Raw genomic sequence first — 19,142 nt, forward strand, 5'->3', positions numbered from 1 at the left:
GTAACTAAAATACAATGAAGACACGGGGAGGCTAATAAATATTTTGCCTGGGGGCAGTCTGGTATAATATTTTTCTGCAAACATAGGACTTTATTTTTCCCCGAACAGGGGGTCTTGACTCCAACAAAAAGACTCCGCCAAGGTTTATGGAGGTAATTAGATATCAACACTTCCCTTTTACAACATGGTTTAGGGCTCTGGGTCCTTGAGCAGTGAGCGAGTGCTTTCCCAGGACTGTGCACCCAGGACTCACACTGTTGTTTTGGGCACCACAGGAGGGCAACACAAGGGTCATAAACAAACCATCTTGGGGGAATTAGCATTTTGTAAAAATACCCCCTAACAGGTGCCAACGATGACCAGAAAGCAGAAAAACCAGTGCCAATCAGCAGACAGGAGTGGGCCTGATAAGACATTTCAGGAAGTCCTTGTCTGTAAACTAAAATGGGTCTAATTCAGGAGACCAAGGCCCTTCCTTCCAATTCGTCTGTTCTGTGAAATTAAGATTCAGATCTCCAAGGTAGGCTCGAATTATGCGGCAGTTAAGAAGAGAACAAAGACGTCACATGGAATACCATTTGAGATCCAGATTTACAAAGGGAAGCAAGCAGCTGACAATTCAACATAATCTCCCATTAAATACCAACTCATTTAAACATATCCTGTGGTGCCCTCCACATCTGGCAAAGGATCGCAGCTGGCAGATTTATTTCCGGAGCTTGCTCTCCTGCGCCGGCCCCCACAGTCGCCTCCCTCACTCCTGAGCAGGACCACTCCACTTTTTTTTTCCCCCACAAACCTGGTGCGATTTACAAAGATAAGGATGTCCAGATTCTGTTACCACCTAATTACTAGATGTTTCATGTCTTTTAACACGGGGGAGGATTATTACGGGCATTTTCCTTTCATTTCAGCCACCATAAATTTAAAATGGTAAAAGTAAATCTATCTGCAATGTGTCACTTATACCATAAGCCCCTGTGTTTGGGAGTGATAAAGGGTTCAGGCTAACCCTTGGCTGGTCTCTCTTTTCCAAGTCCCAGGGGTTACATTTTATGGAAGCATGATTAAAAAAATAAGCTTCATTCTGGGTCACTAAAACATTTCAGGACTTAAGACGGAGAAGAAGGGGAAAAAAACAGACCTTTGCACATTATTTTTTTCCAGCTACTTTGCAAAGAGTGAAAGCTCCCAACCACACCAGGAAAATCTCCCTAACATGCATTAAATCTAGCCTCACCCGGGAAGTCCTTTGTCTTCTCCGACTACTTCTCTTTAGACAAATAGTTGTTTATCCAACTCCAGAAACAAATATGCTGAAAATACAATGAAATTTTCAAATGCCTTTTTAGTCAATTGGATATTCTCCTAATGGTAATAGAAGAGAAGTGCCATCTGATGTTTTAATTGAAATTTTAACCAAAAGAGGCATGGCCAGATTTCTAATATGTTCTAACTACAGTACTTTCCCTTTCTACAATTACACAGCCAATGTCTGCATTGAATTCCCTAATTTCTCATTATAAAACAATTGGATTTCATCTCGCAGTCTTTAATTGCATTGTTTCTCCTGCTAGAATAACTGCACATTCTTCTTGGTGAGGTGTTGAAGTTGTTGAATGACAAATCGATAAAGGTCAGGCATTCAGATTTAATCAATTATTATTCCATCTCGAAGCAAAATCAATGAGGAGCTTGAAGTATAGTTGTAAAAACCATCTACATTGCTGTAGACAAAACCCCCAAATAATCCTCCACAATCTCAAAACAAGAGAAAGACCTCGGAAAATTAAGGAAGCCAGATTGAGTGCACCCACACTTTCCAGAGGAGCATCACTGAAAAGTATTTTTGGGAAAGGGAGCCTCGGGAAGATACTGGCTGGCACAAGGAAGGGGCCAGATGAAAAAAAACAATAGATGCTAACCCACCTATGGGACTCGGACGAGACCACAACTACTCGGGCAGGAGCTGAGCGGCACAGGACATCCTGAAGGAGCTGGACAAGGTAGAAGTGCCCCAGGTGATTCACCTGGAAGGTCGTCTCCAGGCCATCTTTGGTGAGGCTCCAGGGCAGAGCAAAAGCCGCTCCATTGCACACAAGCACGTGAAGAGATCTGAAAAATAAAACATCCAACACTGTGCAGACATAAACACTCTAAAACCAAGGATAACCCATGTTCTGACAGGAATAATCAACTCTTCCCTGTCTTCAAGATTCATCAGTTAGAAATGGGATGTCACAGCATGAGCCATGCTGCTGGGGAAGGGCTTATACTGTGAGCGGGCTGCAGGGCACCAGGAGTTCCCCACGATACAGGACTTTCAGTGCTCAAACTGGGACTGCACTGGGCAAACTGGTCACCCTGGATGGAACCCAGATTCTAAAACCTAATTTTATCTGTGCATCTTAGTTTATCCAATTCTTAGCTTCTTCACCTAAAAAATCAAAATAACCCTTAAGGTAGATGTAAGAAATAAAAGAGAATATAGGTTGTATAAATACCAACACAGGAACCAGCATTTAATAGGTTCTAAGTAAATGTATCAAGGGGGAAACTCTCTGTTTAAAGAGACAGGCACACATTGTTTGAATATATTCCTCCCAGAGGTCAAATTACATCTACACTTTAGAAACAAGGGAGCCCAGGGATGGGTAAGTGGAGGTCTATTATAATATTTTCTCCTATTTTGAATATATTTAATTTGTTTCATAATAAAATTTTAAAAAGTAAAAGTAAGCCTTTCATGTGAATCAAAATCCTAAATCCTCATAAAGAAATGGTACTTGTGGGAAAATCATCCTAAGGTGCTAATAAGAATTGTAAAAAGGCATATATTAAAGGCTACCCATAGTGTTTGTAACTACATTATAAAATCAAAACATTACAAAATAAACGAAATATAAAATTGGGAAATCATTAAATGAATCTGAATATATGCATACTATGCAGCCATTAAAATGATACATCTTTTGACCCTGTAAAACATGCATGTTATAGAACAAAATATGTAATTTTGTGGGGCGCCTGGGTGGCTCAGATGGTTAAGCGTCTGCCTTCAGCTTAGGTCATGATCCCAGGGTCCTGGGATTGAGCCCCGCATCGGGCTCCCTGCCCTGCAGGAAGCCTGCTTCTCCCTCCTCCACTCCCCCTGCTTGTGTTCCCTCTCTCGCTGTGTCTCTCTCTGTCATATAAAAAAAAAAAAAAAAGTAATTTTGTATGACCACATAACACACACAAAATATTAATGAAGGGTACACAAAAATGTGAAGAGTAGTTGTCTCTAGGGGTGGGTGGAACCCTGAAATGTCTTAAATTATCTGCTTTCTGAGTTTTAATTTTGATGAAATGCAAGTTGTATACACTTTTTTCTTTTGTCACTTGTGCTTTTGGGGTCCTATCTAAGAAACCATTGCCTAACCCAACATCACAAGGATACACTTCTATCTTTTCTTCTAAGAGTTTTAGTTTTAGCTCCTGCATTTAGATCTATGATCCACTGTAAGCTAACACAGAAGTAAGGTGAATGCAAGAGATCTAACTTCATTCTTTGGCATGCAGGTATTCCAACTATTGTAGCTTTGTTGTGGTTTTTTTTTTTTTAAGATATTTATTTATTTCAGAGAGACACAGCGAGAGAGGGAACACAAGCAGGGGGAGTGGGAGAAGGAAAAGCAGGCTTCCTGTGGAGCTGGGAACCCAATGCGGGGCTCAATCCCAGGACCCTGGGACCATGACCTGAGCCGAAGGCAGACGCTTAACCAATGAGCCACCCAGGCACCCTAGCTTTGTTTGTTAAAAAGACTATTCTTCCCCCCATTGAATGATCTTGGCACCCTTGATGTAAATCAATTGACCAACTGAAAGAGTTTATTTTGGGACTCTCAATTCTATTCCATTATTATGGTAGTACTATAGTCTTTATTACTAAAGCTTTGTAGTAAATCTTTAAAATGGGAAGTGACAGTAATTCAATGTTGTTCTTTCTCAAGCTTGGGTTGGCTAGTCAGGAGCCTTGCATGCACATATATAAAGCTTAGAGTCAGCTTTCAATTTCTGCCAAAAAAGCCAACAGCAATTTTGATAAAGTTTTACATTAAAATTGCAGATCGGGGTGCCGGGGTGGCTCAGTCAGATAAGCGTCTGCCTTCAGCTCAGGTCATGATCTCAGGGTCATGGGATTGAGCCCTGAGTCGGGCTCCCTGCTCAGTGGGGAGTCTGCTTCTCCCTCTCCCTTTGCCCCTCCCCCCCACTTGTGCTCTCTATTTCTAAAATGAATAAGTAAAACCTTTTTTTAAAAATTGCAGATTAATTTTGAGAATACTGTCTTCTTAACAATATTACATCTCTTGATCCATGAACATGGGATGTCTTTATATATATTTAGGTCTTCTTTACTTTCCTTCTACAATATTATATAGCTTTCAAAATACAAATTTATCACATCTTTTATTAAATATATTCGTAAGTATTTTATTCTTTCTGATGCTATGGCAAATAGAATTGATTCTTAATTTGATTTGGGAATTATTCATTACTAGTGTATAGAAATACAATTGATTTTTGCATATTGACTTTTTATCCCCCAACCTTGCTGAAATTATCTATTAGATTTAATTGTTTTTTTAAGTGGCTTTCTTAGTGTTTTCTACACTTAAGGTCATTTTGCCTGCAAATAAAGATAATTTTACTTTTTCCTTTCCAATTGGAATGTCTCCTTCCCACCCCCATTACTCTGACTAGCATTTCCAGCACACTATTGAATGGAAGTGGTAAGATTTAATATCCTTGTTTTGTTTCCTGATCTTAAAGGGAAAGCATTCAATATTTCAGCATTAAGTAGGTTAGGTGTGGGTTTTTTTTTTAGAAGCCCTTTATCAGGTTGAGGAAATGTCCTTGTAATCCAAGTTTGTTGTGTGTTTTTATCATGAAACGGTGTTGGACTTTTTCAAATGCTCTTCCTGTGTCCAATGGCATATCCTTTATTTTACTGATGTGGTATATTACACTGACTTTCAGATGTTAAACCAACCTAGAATTCCTTGGATAAATCATACCTTGCCATAGTGTATAATCCTTTTTATATATTGCTGCCTTTGGTTTGCTAATATGTTGTTGAAGATGTATACATCTATATTCCTAAGCGATACTGGTCTGTAATTTTCTTGTGATGTCTTTATCTGGTTTTCAAATCAGACTAATACTGGCCTTATACAGTGAGTTGAGAAGTTTTCTTTCCTATTCATTTTTTCTTAGAGTTTGCTAAGAATTGGAATTGGAATTAGTTCATTAATTATTCATAATATTGATATTATTAATGATCTCAATGATACTAATTTCATTAAGAATTCATAATAAATGCGTGGTAGAAAGCATGAATTAATTTATCACTAGAGGAAAAAAGAATTAACTCGCTGTTTTTTAAAAAGTATTTATGTAAATCTCATTGCCACTAGGTCTCATTGAGAAACTATCTTATTTGTTCTGTTGCCTGATAAAGCTCCAATCCACCACCTACCTAAAACCTAAAAGTGCTGATGTGGCTGAGGTCAGCTGTGTTTGGTTGGGATCACCTGTTTTCCACTTATGGTCCCTCTAGTTGTCAATGCGCAGCCCCCCAACAACCCAGTTACTCTCTGAAGAGGTGGACAAAAAATGCTTTGAGGCATCTGGTCTACCTAGAACATTCATCAGAGCCTATTTCAAATCAAAACAGAATCTACTCATTTATAACCAAAATAACCCATATTTTGTAGTAAGGCAAGACCATTGGAAAAAAACTTTGAGAGAGAAACGGGAAAAGGGCCAAGTGAATATATGAATTATATGTGAGCTCCTTTCAGTTTTCATCTCAAATATTTGGTTCACTTTTTCAGAGTTGTTGACACTTTTTTTTTTTCCTTTGAGTGATAAATGGGGATTAGGCATTTATTAATAGCTTTGTGTACATAAGAACCTTAAGTGATATGTATTATTATTAACATTTTACAAACAGGAAAACAAGAGATTAGAAACAAACATCCTATGGTCTGAATAAGAATCAGAAACAGCTAAAATAAAGAAGCAAATGATTAAGAACAAAACAAAACAAAATAAAATAAGATCAGTTCAGTTCAAAGCTACTGCACAATACCTTCTTTCTTAGATAAGCTCCCTTAAATGGGTAGAGACAAGTGCTGACAGAAATTCTAGCTCAGTCATGTCACTATACTTACCTGACTTGAGGCCAGTTCGCTAACGTCTGTAAACCTGTCTCCACTCCCTGTAAACTCAAAACAGCAGCGTACACCCCTCCCAAGGTTGTGAAGAGTAAAATCCCAGTATTGTGCAAGGTACACGCCAGGTTAAATCACTGTTACTTCCTTTGTCTCTATACCCTTCCCTTCTATCCACAGGAGAAAATACAACTCCTCAAAGTTGATTTTTGCAGTGTTTCCATGTCTTTAGGATAGGCCTGGGCATTTGGAATTTTGACACCACACCTCTTGGCCTCCTCAAGTTACCTTTATCCCTGCCTGCACATTTTCTCAAGGAAATGCAAAACACATCAAGAAACTTGCTACCAAAGATCTCAGCCTGGGGGCATGAATCCATAGAGGACATGGGAAATCCTCTCCTCTTTCACCAAATTTTAATACCCTTCATTAATGTTAATTGCACCACCAGAGGCAAAATATGTACCCTGTACCTAAAACTTGTCACCTCCATTAATTAAAAACAGGCTTATGGAATATGAAACTATAAAGTGTTAGACTTTTTTTAATTGTAAAGACACTTAATTGGCTTGTACAAAAGGAAAAGAATTTCTTTTGCCTCACTTTAATGAGGTTTTTATTATTCAAATGGCACATTTTGCTCAGTTTTGACTAAAAGCCATTGCAATTCAAAAGGCTCTGAGATGATGAATATTTACAGAATATCAAAAGGAAAGTTCAAACTATAAAGACAGAATGGAAACAAAAATAGTATCATTCCAATTCCAAAGCTGATGCTGTTAGTCAGCACTCTCTGGGCCTGATTTTTTTTTCCTTCTTTGGTGGATTCTGGTCTGTGAGGGGTGAGCGAGGACAGGGGAGGTCTTCAATGTATAGAAGATCCCAATGAAAGGGGGTGTGCTCCTCCTCTGCAGTTCTGATCTACCCAGAGCGAGAGGGGGCCCTGGCTTCCTCTGGGCCTGTGGGGATGATGCTCCGGGCCCAGTGGGGCCAACACATTCCTTTGGGCCAGAGAACACCTGTTCAATAGTAAGGAGAGTGGGGATCCTGTTATTTAGCATGGGACAGCGCTCCTGCTCATCCATGGAAGCAATGATGGGCCAAGCTTTTGAGCCAGCCACAGTAGCCTTAAGTGATCTTCCTACTGAAAGAGTGCCAGATGGGGACAATAAACGGAAGGAGGTCCTAGTGCAAAGGCTTTCAGATAGCTGATCTCTAAGTTTTCCTCTCACTCCCCTCTGGTTTTGTTTTGTTTTTGTTTTTGTTTTTCCTTTTAAATGCAGATATAACTGACATACCACACTGTATTTGTTTCAGGTGTACAACTCTTCGAGCATCCCACCCATTGACTATGCCTTTCTCTCCCTCTCTTTCTAGCCTTTCCAATAGCTCACGCTTCATGGGCTCATTCCTGCTGCCTTCAGACTAATCAGATTTTTTTTGACCATCCACAAAGGGAAAATGGGGAAAGTGGAAAAAAGAAACCAAAAGGAAGGAGGACAGACAGGAGAGAGAAGGCCAGAAAGAGAAAAACATCTATATGACATTGGGGCTCTTCCAAATGGCACTAGCCTCTCTCTTCCCATTTGTGGACTACAGTTTTGAAATATTTGTCTCCATTCTTTGCCCCAAACCCACTTCTTATCACCAAGCTGAGTGAATTCTTTCCCATGACCCTCTAGATTCTCTCAGAGCCACCTGGAGAGCTATGGCTTCCCAATCAAGAAACCCAACAACCTCCCCTCTGTTGAAACCAGACTTCTCTGTCACAATGGACCTCCTCCTAATGTTGCCACTGCCCCATCTTCTGTCTCTTCCAGCCCTTCCTCTCCCAGCCAGGGACTCCAAACAACACGTCTATAGAGATGAACTTCACACCCACAGCTCCAGCCCCCATATTCCTCCCAGGTTCCAGAATCTCATTCATATCCACCCCAAATCTGAACTCTTCATCTTCATCTTTCCACTTCCTGATCTCCTTATTTCTAGTGGGTGATGATACTCTCTAACCGGCCCCCTAATTAGTAACTCTTAGGAAACATTTGCTACTCCCTCTTCTCCCTTAGTCTCTATGACTAGTCAACACCAACATCTCTAGAGACTTTTAATACTTTTCCAGTCCCCTACATTTCCAATGGAATAAGCATTAAGATGTCCTGTCTAGATCTCAATTATGGGTCCAGTGTATCCCTTCACCATGCTGAGAGCAGACTTCTCCAGAAAATTGTCCTTGACTGATGGGCACCATCATATCTGCAAAGTCATGCCCCAGACCCAGTTGCTCTGCTAACAAGGAAGACAACTCTGGTATAAGTCCTTCTCCAGGAACCTGTGGCATCAGGCTGAAGCTAGTCTCGAGTGAAACACAATCTGCTTTCCTCCCCACCTTCTTCTGAGAATACTCCCCCAGTAAATCATCAATAAATACGTCCCTCTACCAGGCCTGATTTCTGGGGAACTCAAGCTAAGACAACCACCAGCACTCCATAACCTGTTGCCTTTAGCTCTGGCCACTGCAACAGCCCAGACCTGGTCTTGCTACCTCTACTTGCTCCCTTATTTGACCTATCATGAATACCGGCGGTCCCGTTAAACAGAAAAACTGATCAAGGTATTTAAAAACATTGATAAAACTAGATTACAAATAACCAGTACAAGATTTAACATGTTAAAATCCTCTAGTAGCAATAGTTAAAATATTTCCTACCAATGAAATTAGCAGATTTATTTATAATATATTATTATATTGTTATTATGTTATATAAAGCTGATAGGAATATATATTCCTGCACCCTGAATACATGTTGTTTGAAGCCAGTACATTTGTGGTAATTTATTACAACAGCAATAGAAAACTAACAGAGTCAGGTAATAAACATTCGCTCTTTTAAGTCACTAACTTTTGGGAGTAATTTAACAGCAACAGATAACGAATATATGGATCGTGCTATGTGAGAGAAAAACCAAACACAAAAAGCTACATATGGAATACATGTATTTATGTAACATTCTGGAAAAGGCAAAACTCTAGAGACAGAAAAAAAATCAATGGTTGCCAGGGGCTGTGTGCAGAGGTGGGAATGACTACAAAAAGGCACAGGGGAAATTTGGGGGGTAAGGGAACTGCTCTATATCTTGACTGTGGTGACTCCATGACTGTGTGTTTGTCAGAACTTACCGAACTCTATTATTAGAAGGTGAATTTTACTATATGGAAAATGCAACTTAAAAAAAATGTAGAAACACAAGAGTGCTTTGTGTGCTTCCAAAGGCCCGAATCACAGCCCCAGGAGAGGGGACTGGTGTATTTGTGTGCTGACTGCACCTAGTGGGTCCACGGAAGTTGCGCCTATTCATCCCCACACCTCTGGATCGACTTGCAGAGCACCATGTGCCTGACCGGTGATGAATCCAAGACTGTTAAATCTGACTGAAGTCAAGTAAACTATGCATGGACTGTTCACGATGCACCTTGCCCCTGGTAGCAGCAAACACTGAGAAGAAACATGTTAAAATCTACTTGCAGAGGTCAACATTAACGGTGTAGAGACGAGAGAATACTTGGCCCATGTCTACGGCACCCATGCTGACTGCTCCCCCGTCCTTTCAAAAGCCAGTTCAAACCCCTGTGGAACCTTCCTGGACCACTGAACCCGTAGGAACGGCTCCTCCTCTGAATGTGTACAGCATTTAGCATCTGTGTAATTCCTCAGGCAACTCCTGAACCTCACTGTGGCAAAAACTCCCTGGAAGTCCTGACCAGTAACAAAAATCCTTTCCTATGAAATTTCATGTTCTATGCATAAGTGTTGTAACAGGCAGGGGTGCAGTTCCACAGTGTTGTCATCCTCTAAAAATATGAGAATGTTCAATAAGCATCTATCTGAACACAGGGATCTAGTAAACATGAACCGAGAGAGAGGCCTAGACTTGTTCCTTGCCTGGCGCAGTCATAGGATGTCAGTCTGAGGAAACGTTGCTGGTAGTTCTTGGCACATCATTATGCTATTTTAATAATCATGGTAACCCATAAGGTAGACGGCATCATTACCATTTTACAGAGGAAAACACTAAGGTTCAAAATGTTTCTTGCCAAGTAGGTGAAGAAACCAGAACTGAAACCTAGGAATATCTGCCACCAAAATCTTTTCTTAGGCAGGAAAACACAGAGGCCTTACAACCAGGGAATAAGGAAGGCTTGCTGTGTGGAGCCAGGGGCTTGAACACAGATAGTGGGCGATGTGAATGGCACCCCACACCCTGAACATCCACAAGCAGCAGCGCTCTGATAAGGACGTTAAGAAATTAAACTCGAATAAAACGCCAGAACTTCAGCCTATCTCCAATCTGGCTCTCACCCAGGGTGACGGAATGTGTGCAGGTTCCTGGACAGCAGAGCAATTAGGGATGTATCACAGGACTTTCTGATCCTTGCTGACACACGGACACACAGTGCTTTCTTGCCTCACTCTACTTGTCCCCTTAGATGGACCTAAGGGGGTCCCTCACTCTGTCCCAGCTGTACCTTCTACACATCACAACCCACCCCGTCCCCCAAGGACTACTCATGACCCTTCTTGCTTGAAGAATCCTTGCTCCTCATCTGGAAGATGGGTACTATCTCCCTCTTCTGAAGTTCCTAGACACTTTCCCGGGACCTTTTACAAGGCTGACAACAGTGTGATTGACAGAAAGATATAACCAAAGGACACAAGGTCCTTCGACCTACGACCACTAGACAAATGCATGGGACAGGAGATCCAGCTGTTTCCCATGTTCCCTGACCTACAGGTCCCCGACAAGACACCAATCTCCTACTGACACGGACCCCTCGAGGGCCAGGATCCTGTCTGTTTCCTCCACAAACATCAATTGCCATTCTCAACCCTGCCAACTATTTTGAATGCTCATCAGTAACTGGCAATGACCCAACCCTAGCACTTCGTAAGAGTTTACTGTAAACAGAACATCAGCTTCTGAGCTGTAGCATCTCCCAGGAGGCTGGGGCTTCAATTCTGCCTGGGGTGTGTCCATTCCTACATTGCTTAACTCTTTGTGACACAATCCATCTGTTATCTTCACCAGCAGACTACAATCAATGTCCCTAGGAAAGAAGTCTTTGTTTGCCCAGCCTTTGTTTGCATGCAGTAAGAAGTAAGCCTTTTGTACATCAGGAATGAAGGAATTAATGCTCTGAATCAATGCTATTTGCCCAGTGACATTTGGTTTGCAAATCACATTCCGTAGCATGTTTTACAATTTATTATTACCTAAAATATGGCAAAAGAAGAAGGGGAAAAGTGGATTGGTTCTAGCTGATCCATGAAGACTGAGTTATTTATGCTTTGAGGACAAGAGCAGTCCGTTAGGATCCAAGCAACCTAAGAACCATACATAATGTCAAACCTGAGCACAGAAAAGGTGCTTCGAGTCTATGAAGAGCAGTAGCAACCATCATGGGATTGAATTACAGTGAGGATTTGTAAACTGAATCATAACATGCTCCAGAAAACGAGACAGACCTTTACAGGCTAAATAAACACCCTGCGGAACATTAACACAATTGTGGCTTTGGGGGATTCCATCTCAGACACAGCAAAAGAATGAGCTAAGTGTAATGTTATGTAAAGGAAAATACTTTTCAATTCCTCCTTGAAACAGAATGTCACACCATCTGGGGCATTTCTCAAGCGAGCTGTGGGAATTCATACTATACGGAAATACTCTGAAATTCAAAAGAAAGGGCCTAAGGACCCAAAGTCCCAAAAACAACTGTTTCTCAGACTTACTAAGTATTAGGTTTTCTTTTTCTTCCAGAAAAGGGTGAGGAAAAAATTACTGTAGGATTCCAAGGTGGATCTCTGCTCAGATCACTAGGGCTGGCTTATTTTGAACTCACGGATGGCAGCATAAGCTAGAACACAGCCATTCTCTCATACAGCTATCTCCAGCCCAGCGAAGGTTCCAGACTCTCCAGCAGTCCACCAAGAACTCAACTGCCCAAGATGCACTGTGCACACCAACAGTAAAAGTCAAGGGGACTTTAGGTGGTATATGGACAAACTTAAAAAAAAAAAAAAAAATGCTTGTTTATGGTAACATACTGGAAAAAAATAAAAAATCAGCCACTCAAACTCACAATGACAATAATGATTAAAGGGAAAGACAGTATCCACCTTGTTTGATAGTGGTAAAAATTAGAGAAAAATGTAAACTGCTTAACATCAGCTGAGAGATGGTATCTAAAACAGACTATTTTTTCTTGGCTGCCTATTTCCTAGACCTTGGCTACACTTTGGGGACATGCTATCTATCAATAATTCAGATATATAAAATATGTATATAACTGTCTCCCATATTTATAAAATACCTATACTTGGTTTCCCATGTTCTTACCCGATATCTCTGGTAGGTAAGAGCCTCAATAAATATGCAAGGAAATCAAGCAAATAAAACAAGAGAAATTGGAACACATAAAATCAACATCAGCTTAGGTGGTCAGTGACTGTCTAGCTGTGCTTCTAAAATTTGAAGGATCCACATGTTTTCAGAATTTAAGGACACCATCAAGTATTAACGTAATAATTAACCCAGAGTGGATTCTGCTGTTAAGATAACCCAGCTACACTTTTCTTTTTTTTTTTTTTTCCTAAATTGGACTAAAGAAAATAATCCAAACCAATCAGCAGAAATAGAGCAGAGCACTGGCTGTATCCCAGGAGACCACCAGGAATTTTTCATTTCATGCACCATTTACAACTTCTTATAGTGAATTCCAGAACATCAGTACATACACTTAACAGAAAATAGAAATACTCTTGTTTTTGTTATTTCCTTAAATTTTTGCCTCATGTCCATTACCTTGATTATATTTTCCCATCCTATCATATACCGGCCCAGCAGCAAAATCTCAACCTCACTGATTCTAAATGGGGCAAGATGTACAACACGAAAATACCTACATCTCTTGCCAAGGGGGCATTCTAGGAAAAATGCATCAATTTGGTAATTATGCCACTAAGAGCACTTAATCCAAATAACATGATATCTCCAATGCAGGTCTAACCCTTTGGTGTTAATGGTCCACTTGTTTCTAAGTTTCACTCCTGCCTTTGCATTCAGTACTTTATTGCCCTGTGTTCTGGCTCCCTGGGAATATTTAATAAATTGGACAATGATAAGCACAATAAGGATGGGAGAGTGGGAAAGGTAAGGATAAATTCAACCACACTCATATGCCAGTAACTTCACTTGAATGTAGCTCCTACAGATTGAGAAAATGCAGATGAACCAGAGTCTCTCTTGGCAAATTCCCATTTGCTCATCTGACAAATGAATGATGGTCATGTCCCACAGAAATTTACTCGTGATATGAAAGAAGTTTTGGGAGGCCAAACTGGAGTTCAATAAACACCACAAGGGAACTCAGAGAATGTGAATATTATTCATATGAATTCGGGAATGGAAGAAGCTGGTGGACAGGGAGGCAGGGGCTGGGATTATTTAGAAGAGGGAGCTGGTTACTTTCTCCGTGATGCTCAGTTTTCTCGGACACAAAAAGGAGAAAGTCACAACAGTGGGCTAGAAACCCCTGAAGGGCTGAGCGTGTCTCTGAAGTCACCCTTGTGCTCCCACAACCAGCGCCATGCCCGAGATGCAACAGAAGTTTGGAATTACGGAATGCTTAAGAATCAAATAAGATCGTGCTGGTGACAGAGGTCTGCATCCTTGCTCACATGACTCAAGCACGGCATGCACACAGTCAGTACTTGGGTTTTAACCCACGGAGCCTCTCTCTGTGTCAGCTTCATCCACAATGCAGTCATTTATGCACCACCTGCCTAATTTTTGTCAAATGTAAGGACCACCTATATTCACTTAAAAAAAAAAAAATGTACTGGAAACCAACACATCTGTATTTCTCAGTCTTGTCCTTTGCAAAAACAGCTGCTGAGGAGAGTTGCTGCTCTGGTTTTAGTTTTTAAAAATTAGTATGTGTTAAGATAAATACAATATTTGCCTGTGTCCATCTTATACATAAACAGCGATGTGAGAACTTTGGGAGACTGCTCAATGGCTCACAGAGCTCGTGCAATTTGGCTGCCTAGCAGTGGGAGTAATTAAATGAACAGTGCATGTGGCCTTAGAAAACACATCCATTACAAAGAAATCAGAATTCTCCAGGACACCTGAGTGAAGGACTAGAGCCAGCAGTAAATTATTTGGCCATCCCTACTAAGAACACATTTGCCCTCACAACTAAAAACAATGCCTCCTTTCTTTGACTATGATTTCCTTGTGGCGGTAGGGGGTGTCCTTATATCCATACCAAGCAGAGTGTAGTACAGGACCCTGCTTATAAGGGATTCCTGGCATTTGTCGACAAGGTCAAAATAATACCTGGGCATCTTCTGTAAGTAAAATGCATCCCTCCAAGCATTCAATTCTGTTGACAAGTAGGGAATATAAAGTCAATGAAGAAATAACTTGCCTTTCTGAAAACAAATTAGCATTCCTTCAAATTAAAATTACATTTTATGGCCATAAAGTAATATTAAGCATTGCAAGTCATTATTTATAAACTTCTGCAATACCAACCTGTTAAATAAATTCTGCTAAAAAATCTTGGGAACATTCATTTTTTAATATATTTATAGAACAGCTGTCTAAGTAGCAGATGATGATTTCATTACCATTATGCAAAAGAGCTTATTTAAAATATACCTTATATGGTCACAGTGAAGGGAGCGGGTTTTAATGTAAGATGGCAGAGGTGAACTTACATGGACATCAGGGAAAAAAAACTTAGTTGGGGAATGTGTTTAAGTGCATGGTCAAGTTACTCAAACAATAAAACATCTCATGCATTTTGTACATTCCCTTGCCAATGAGGACTCCTGCCTCTGTTTTGCCTAGAGATATATGGAGCTGTAATCGAGTTCAGAAAGCCCCTGACAGCCATGTGCTGCCATTCAGACCTGCAAGATTCCATATTATGATAAAAATTAATGTACTCTGACATCCTCTGGGACTCCCTGGGCCCTGGGAATAGCTAATGAAGAAATACAACCTTGCTGAAGAACAGCACACAGCTCTGGAGTTAAGGGTTAATTCAGATGTGGTAGCAGTGTGGCCCCTCTGTCATCAGCTGTAAAGCAACCAGACCCCAGTGCCAAAGGGAGTCAGCCATGATTGGTCAGAATTATTCCCTGGGTCAGGAGAGGTCAAATAAACAAGAAGCTTTACAAAATAATTGAGCCCAAGTTGGAGGCAGCCTGTCACTTTGTGAGAGCGGCTCTCTTCTTAAACCAAAAAAAAAGGGTAACTGCAACATTTGGTGCCTCATATTGGCTGTGATCCCGGACTTGAAGACTTCTTCCCAGGAGACATGCTTCCTAGGCGATTACAAGACCACTGGGCGAGTCCCTCAAGAGGGACTCAGAAAGGGTCTTGGTGTTGAGCATGGGAGGAATACTGGTCCCCAGAGACTTGTTTCACTGTCCCCACCAGCCTACCACCCAACACCTTTAACCTCCAAGTATCATGATTTCCCCCAAGAAGGCAAGGCACTGGGAATATTGTTCATGGCAGCATTATTCATAATAGCCAAAAAGTGGAAATAAGCCCAATGTCCACCAACTGATGCATGGATCAACAAAATGTGGTCTACCTGTGTAACAGAATATTATTTAGCAATGCTATAAAAAGCAATGAAGTGGTGATCATGCTATGACATGGATGAACCTTGAGAACATTATACAAAGTGAAAGAAGCCAGTTGCAAACAACGACGTATTGCATGATTCCACTGACATGGAATGTCCAAAAGAGGCAAATCGGCCGACAGAAAAATTAGCAGTTGCCTAGGGCTACAGTGGCGGAGGGAGGTGGGAAATGACTGCTAAAGAGCACAGGCATGGTTTTCTTTTTAGAGCGATTAAAATGTCTGGAATTAGGGGCGCCTGGGTGGCTCAGTTGGTTGAGCAACTGCCTTCGGCTCAGGTCATGATCCTGGAGTCCCGGGATCGAGCCCTGCATCGGGCTCCCTGCTCGGCAGGGAGTCTGCTTCTCCCTCTGACCCTCCCCCCTCTCATGTACTCTCTCTCTCTCTCATTCTCGCTCTCTCAAATAAATAAATAAATCTTTAAAAAAAAAAAGTTCTGGAATTATTGGTAATGGCTGTACAATTCAGTGGATAGAATAAGAACTACTGAGTTGTACACTTTAAAATGATCAATTTTATGGTATACAAATTATATCTCAATTACAAAAAATCCCGGGGTTCGGAGAAACCTACCCTGACATTCTCAGAATGAGTTAGGTGGCCTCCAACTGGGCTCCTTCCCCTCCCCCAGTTGGGGCAGCTGTGGCTTAACCACTCTCCAGACCCCGTCCACCTTTATCCTCATATTTCCACCGTGAACAGAAAATGAGACTAACTCAAGATATAGCAAGTTCAATGAAAATAAAGTTATTTTTTTTAATTAATAGGTTACACAAAGCTACATCATTTAACTTTGTGACATTATTTCAACCTATTATTGGAATCTTAACATGTCAGATTGAATTTATTTCTAACAACTAAATGTTGGCCATTTTTTTTAAGATTTTATGTATTTATTGTACAGAGAGAGAAACAGCGAGCAGAAGCAGGGGGAGTGGCAGGCAGAGGCAGAGGGAGAGGCAGGCTCCCCACAGAGCGGGGGGAGCCCGATGTGGGACTCAATCCCAGGACTCCGGGATCATGACCTGAGCCGAAGGCAGGCGCTTAACCAACTGAGCCACCCAGGGGCCCCAGCCATTTTTTTAAAAGATTAGGTTGAAATTTTCACTTTTTTTTTTCTTTCTTTGACATATTAGTCCCTGAATTTTCTACAAACCATGGCATTATTTTGCATTTTTTAAGACTGATTAAATAAGTTTACTTATATGCAATGCATTCCTGTAAAGCACTTAAAATTTAAGTTATAGAAATATGTTTGATGACATAAAAAATGCCCATATAAGAGAATATATGTCACATAACCCTTTCCCACCCACTAGGGTGGCTACAATAAAAAAACATGGCTTTAATTTAAAAAGAAAAAGAATGGGGGGCCTGGGTGGCTCAGTCGGTTAAGCATCTGCCTTTGGCTCAGGTCATAATCTCAGGATCCTGGGATCAAGCCACGCATCAGGCTCCCTGCTCAGTGGGGAGCCTGCTTCTCCCTCTTCCCCTGCCTGCTATTCTCCCTGCTTGTGCGTGCTCTCTCTCTGTGAAATAAATAAAATCTTAAAAAAAAAAAGAACACTAACAAATGTTGACAAAGTTGTGGAGAACCTGGAACCCTCGGACACTGCTGGGAGGAACGTAAAATGGTGTAGCAGCTGCGGGAAAGTTTGACGGTTCCTCAAAAAGTTAAACATAAAGTCATCACCTAACCCCACAATTCCACTTCTGGGCATATACCCAAGAGAAATGACAATATGCATCCACACAGAACTCTGTACACAAATGTTCACACAAGCATTATTCTTAACAGCCCAAAAGCATAAACGGCCCAAATGTTGATCAAGATGATGAATGAATATAGCAAGTATGATATCAATACAATGGAATCTTATTTAGCACTAAGAAAGACTGGAGTACCAATACATGTGGAACATGGCTGAATCTTGAAAACATTATGCTAAGAGAAAGAACCCAGACACGAAAGGCCACAAATCCAGAGACAGAGACAGGAAGTAGATTACTGGTTGCCAGGGAGGTGCTGGGAGTGGGGAGGAACTGGAGAGTAACAGCTAATGGGTAAGGGGGTTCGTTTAGGATGATGAAAATGTTCTGGAATTCAATCGTGGTAATGGTTGGACAACCTGGGGAATATACTAAAAACCAATGAAGTGAACACCTTAAAGTGGTGAATTTCATGATATATGAATTATCTCTCAATAAAAAATGAATAAAGAATTTTTTTTCTTTTTAAGAATCTACGAACACATGGGGTGCCTGGGTGGCTCAGTCGTTAAGCGTCTGCCTTCGGCTCAGGTCATGATCCCAGGGTCCTGGGATCGAGCCCCGCATCGGGCTCCCTGCTCCGCGGGAAGCCTGCTTCTCCCTCTCCCGCTCCCCTTGCTTGTGTTCTCTCTCTCGCTGTGTCTCTCTCTGTCGAATAAATAAATAAAATCTTTAAAAAAAAAAAAAAAAAAAGAATCTACGAACACAGAATAAAAATGGGTACATCAAACTGTCAACATGGATTGTCTTGGATGGTAGAATTATGGTTAACTTGTGCTTTATTCTGTATGTTTCCCCATAATTTCAAAAATGTTCCATAAGACTTATATAGTGTTTTTAAAATCTACAAAAAAAAAAAAAAAAAAGAGAGAGAGTGGCACATTTAAAAGAAAAAGTTACCACCATATCCTCTGTGTGGAACACCCTTTCCAGAGAAGCGGTATGGCCGCATTCAAGGAATAAAGTTCGACTGTCCAGGGGTCTGGTCTCAGCACTGAATTTTCTGAGCAGTTACATAAAACACAGGAAGCACAAGATAGGACCTGGGAGGAACAAATGTGTGTGGTGGGGAGAAGAGCCACCTTCACTAACTTAAAACCTCAAACCCTGGCATCATCTATCAAATCCCTCTCATAAAGGGGCACATCCCCTGGGGCGGACCTCTGCCCCTGACCCCTGGCTTCCTTACTCTGAGGTCCAGGAGCCTCCCTGCAGGTGCCCCACCTCCCTGAGCTTCCTGCACTGGGCTGTGAAGGAGGTGAGAGCGGGCATAGGTGCCTTTTACCGCTCTTCTCCAGACATGGATACACCCTTGACACATAAACACTATCGATTTTCAACCTCAGAATGCAGCTCTGACCCTCCATTATACTCCATTTCACGGATGAGGAAACCTAGGGTCAGAGAAGCAAAGTAACTTGCTCAGAGTCCTAA

General features: G+C 41.2%; 1 protein-coding gene across 5 annotated transcripts in view; it reads right to left on the minus strand.

Moving 5' to 3' along the window:
* The window catches only part of WWOX (WW domain containing oxidoreductase), a 945,663-nt gene that overhangs the window by 665,256 nt on the left and 261,265 nt on the right, over window positions 1-19,142 (minus strand). For 4 of the 5 annotated variants that reach the window (XM_064580416.1, XM_064580417.1, XM_064580418.1 and 1 more), the window contains exon 7: window positions 1,930-2,115. The exons of the other annotated variant lie outside the window; for it this stretch is intronic. In XM_064580416.1, the coding sequence (XP_064436486.1) occupies window positions 1,930-2,115 (186 nt within the window). The remainder of the gene's footprint in view (window positions 1-1,929; window positions 2,116-19,142) is intronic. 5 annotated transcript variants of the gene reach the window in all.

The sequence above is a fragment of the Mirounga angustirostris genome, unplaced genomic scaffold (assembly GCF_029215605.1).
Source record: "Mirounga angustirostris isolate CCGP_5_RB_7025 unplaced genomic scaffold, mMirAng1.0.hap1 SCAF_16, whole genome shotgun sequence".
Taxonomy (NCBI): domain Eukaryota; kingdom Metazoa; phylum Chordata; class Mammalia; order Carnivora; family Phocidae; genus Mirounga; species Mirounga angustirostris.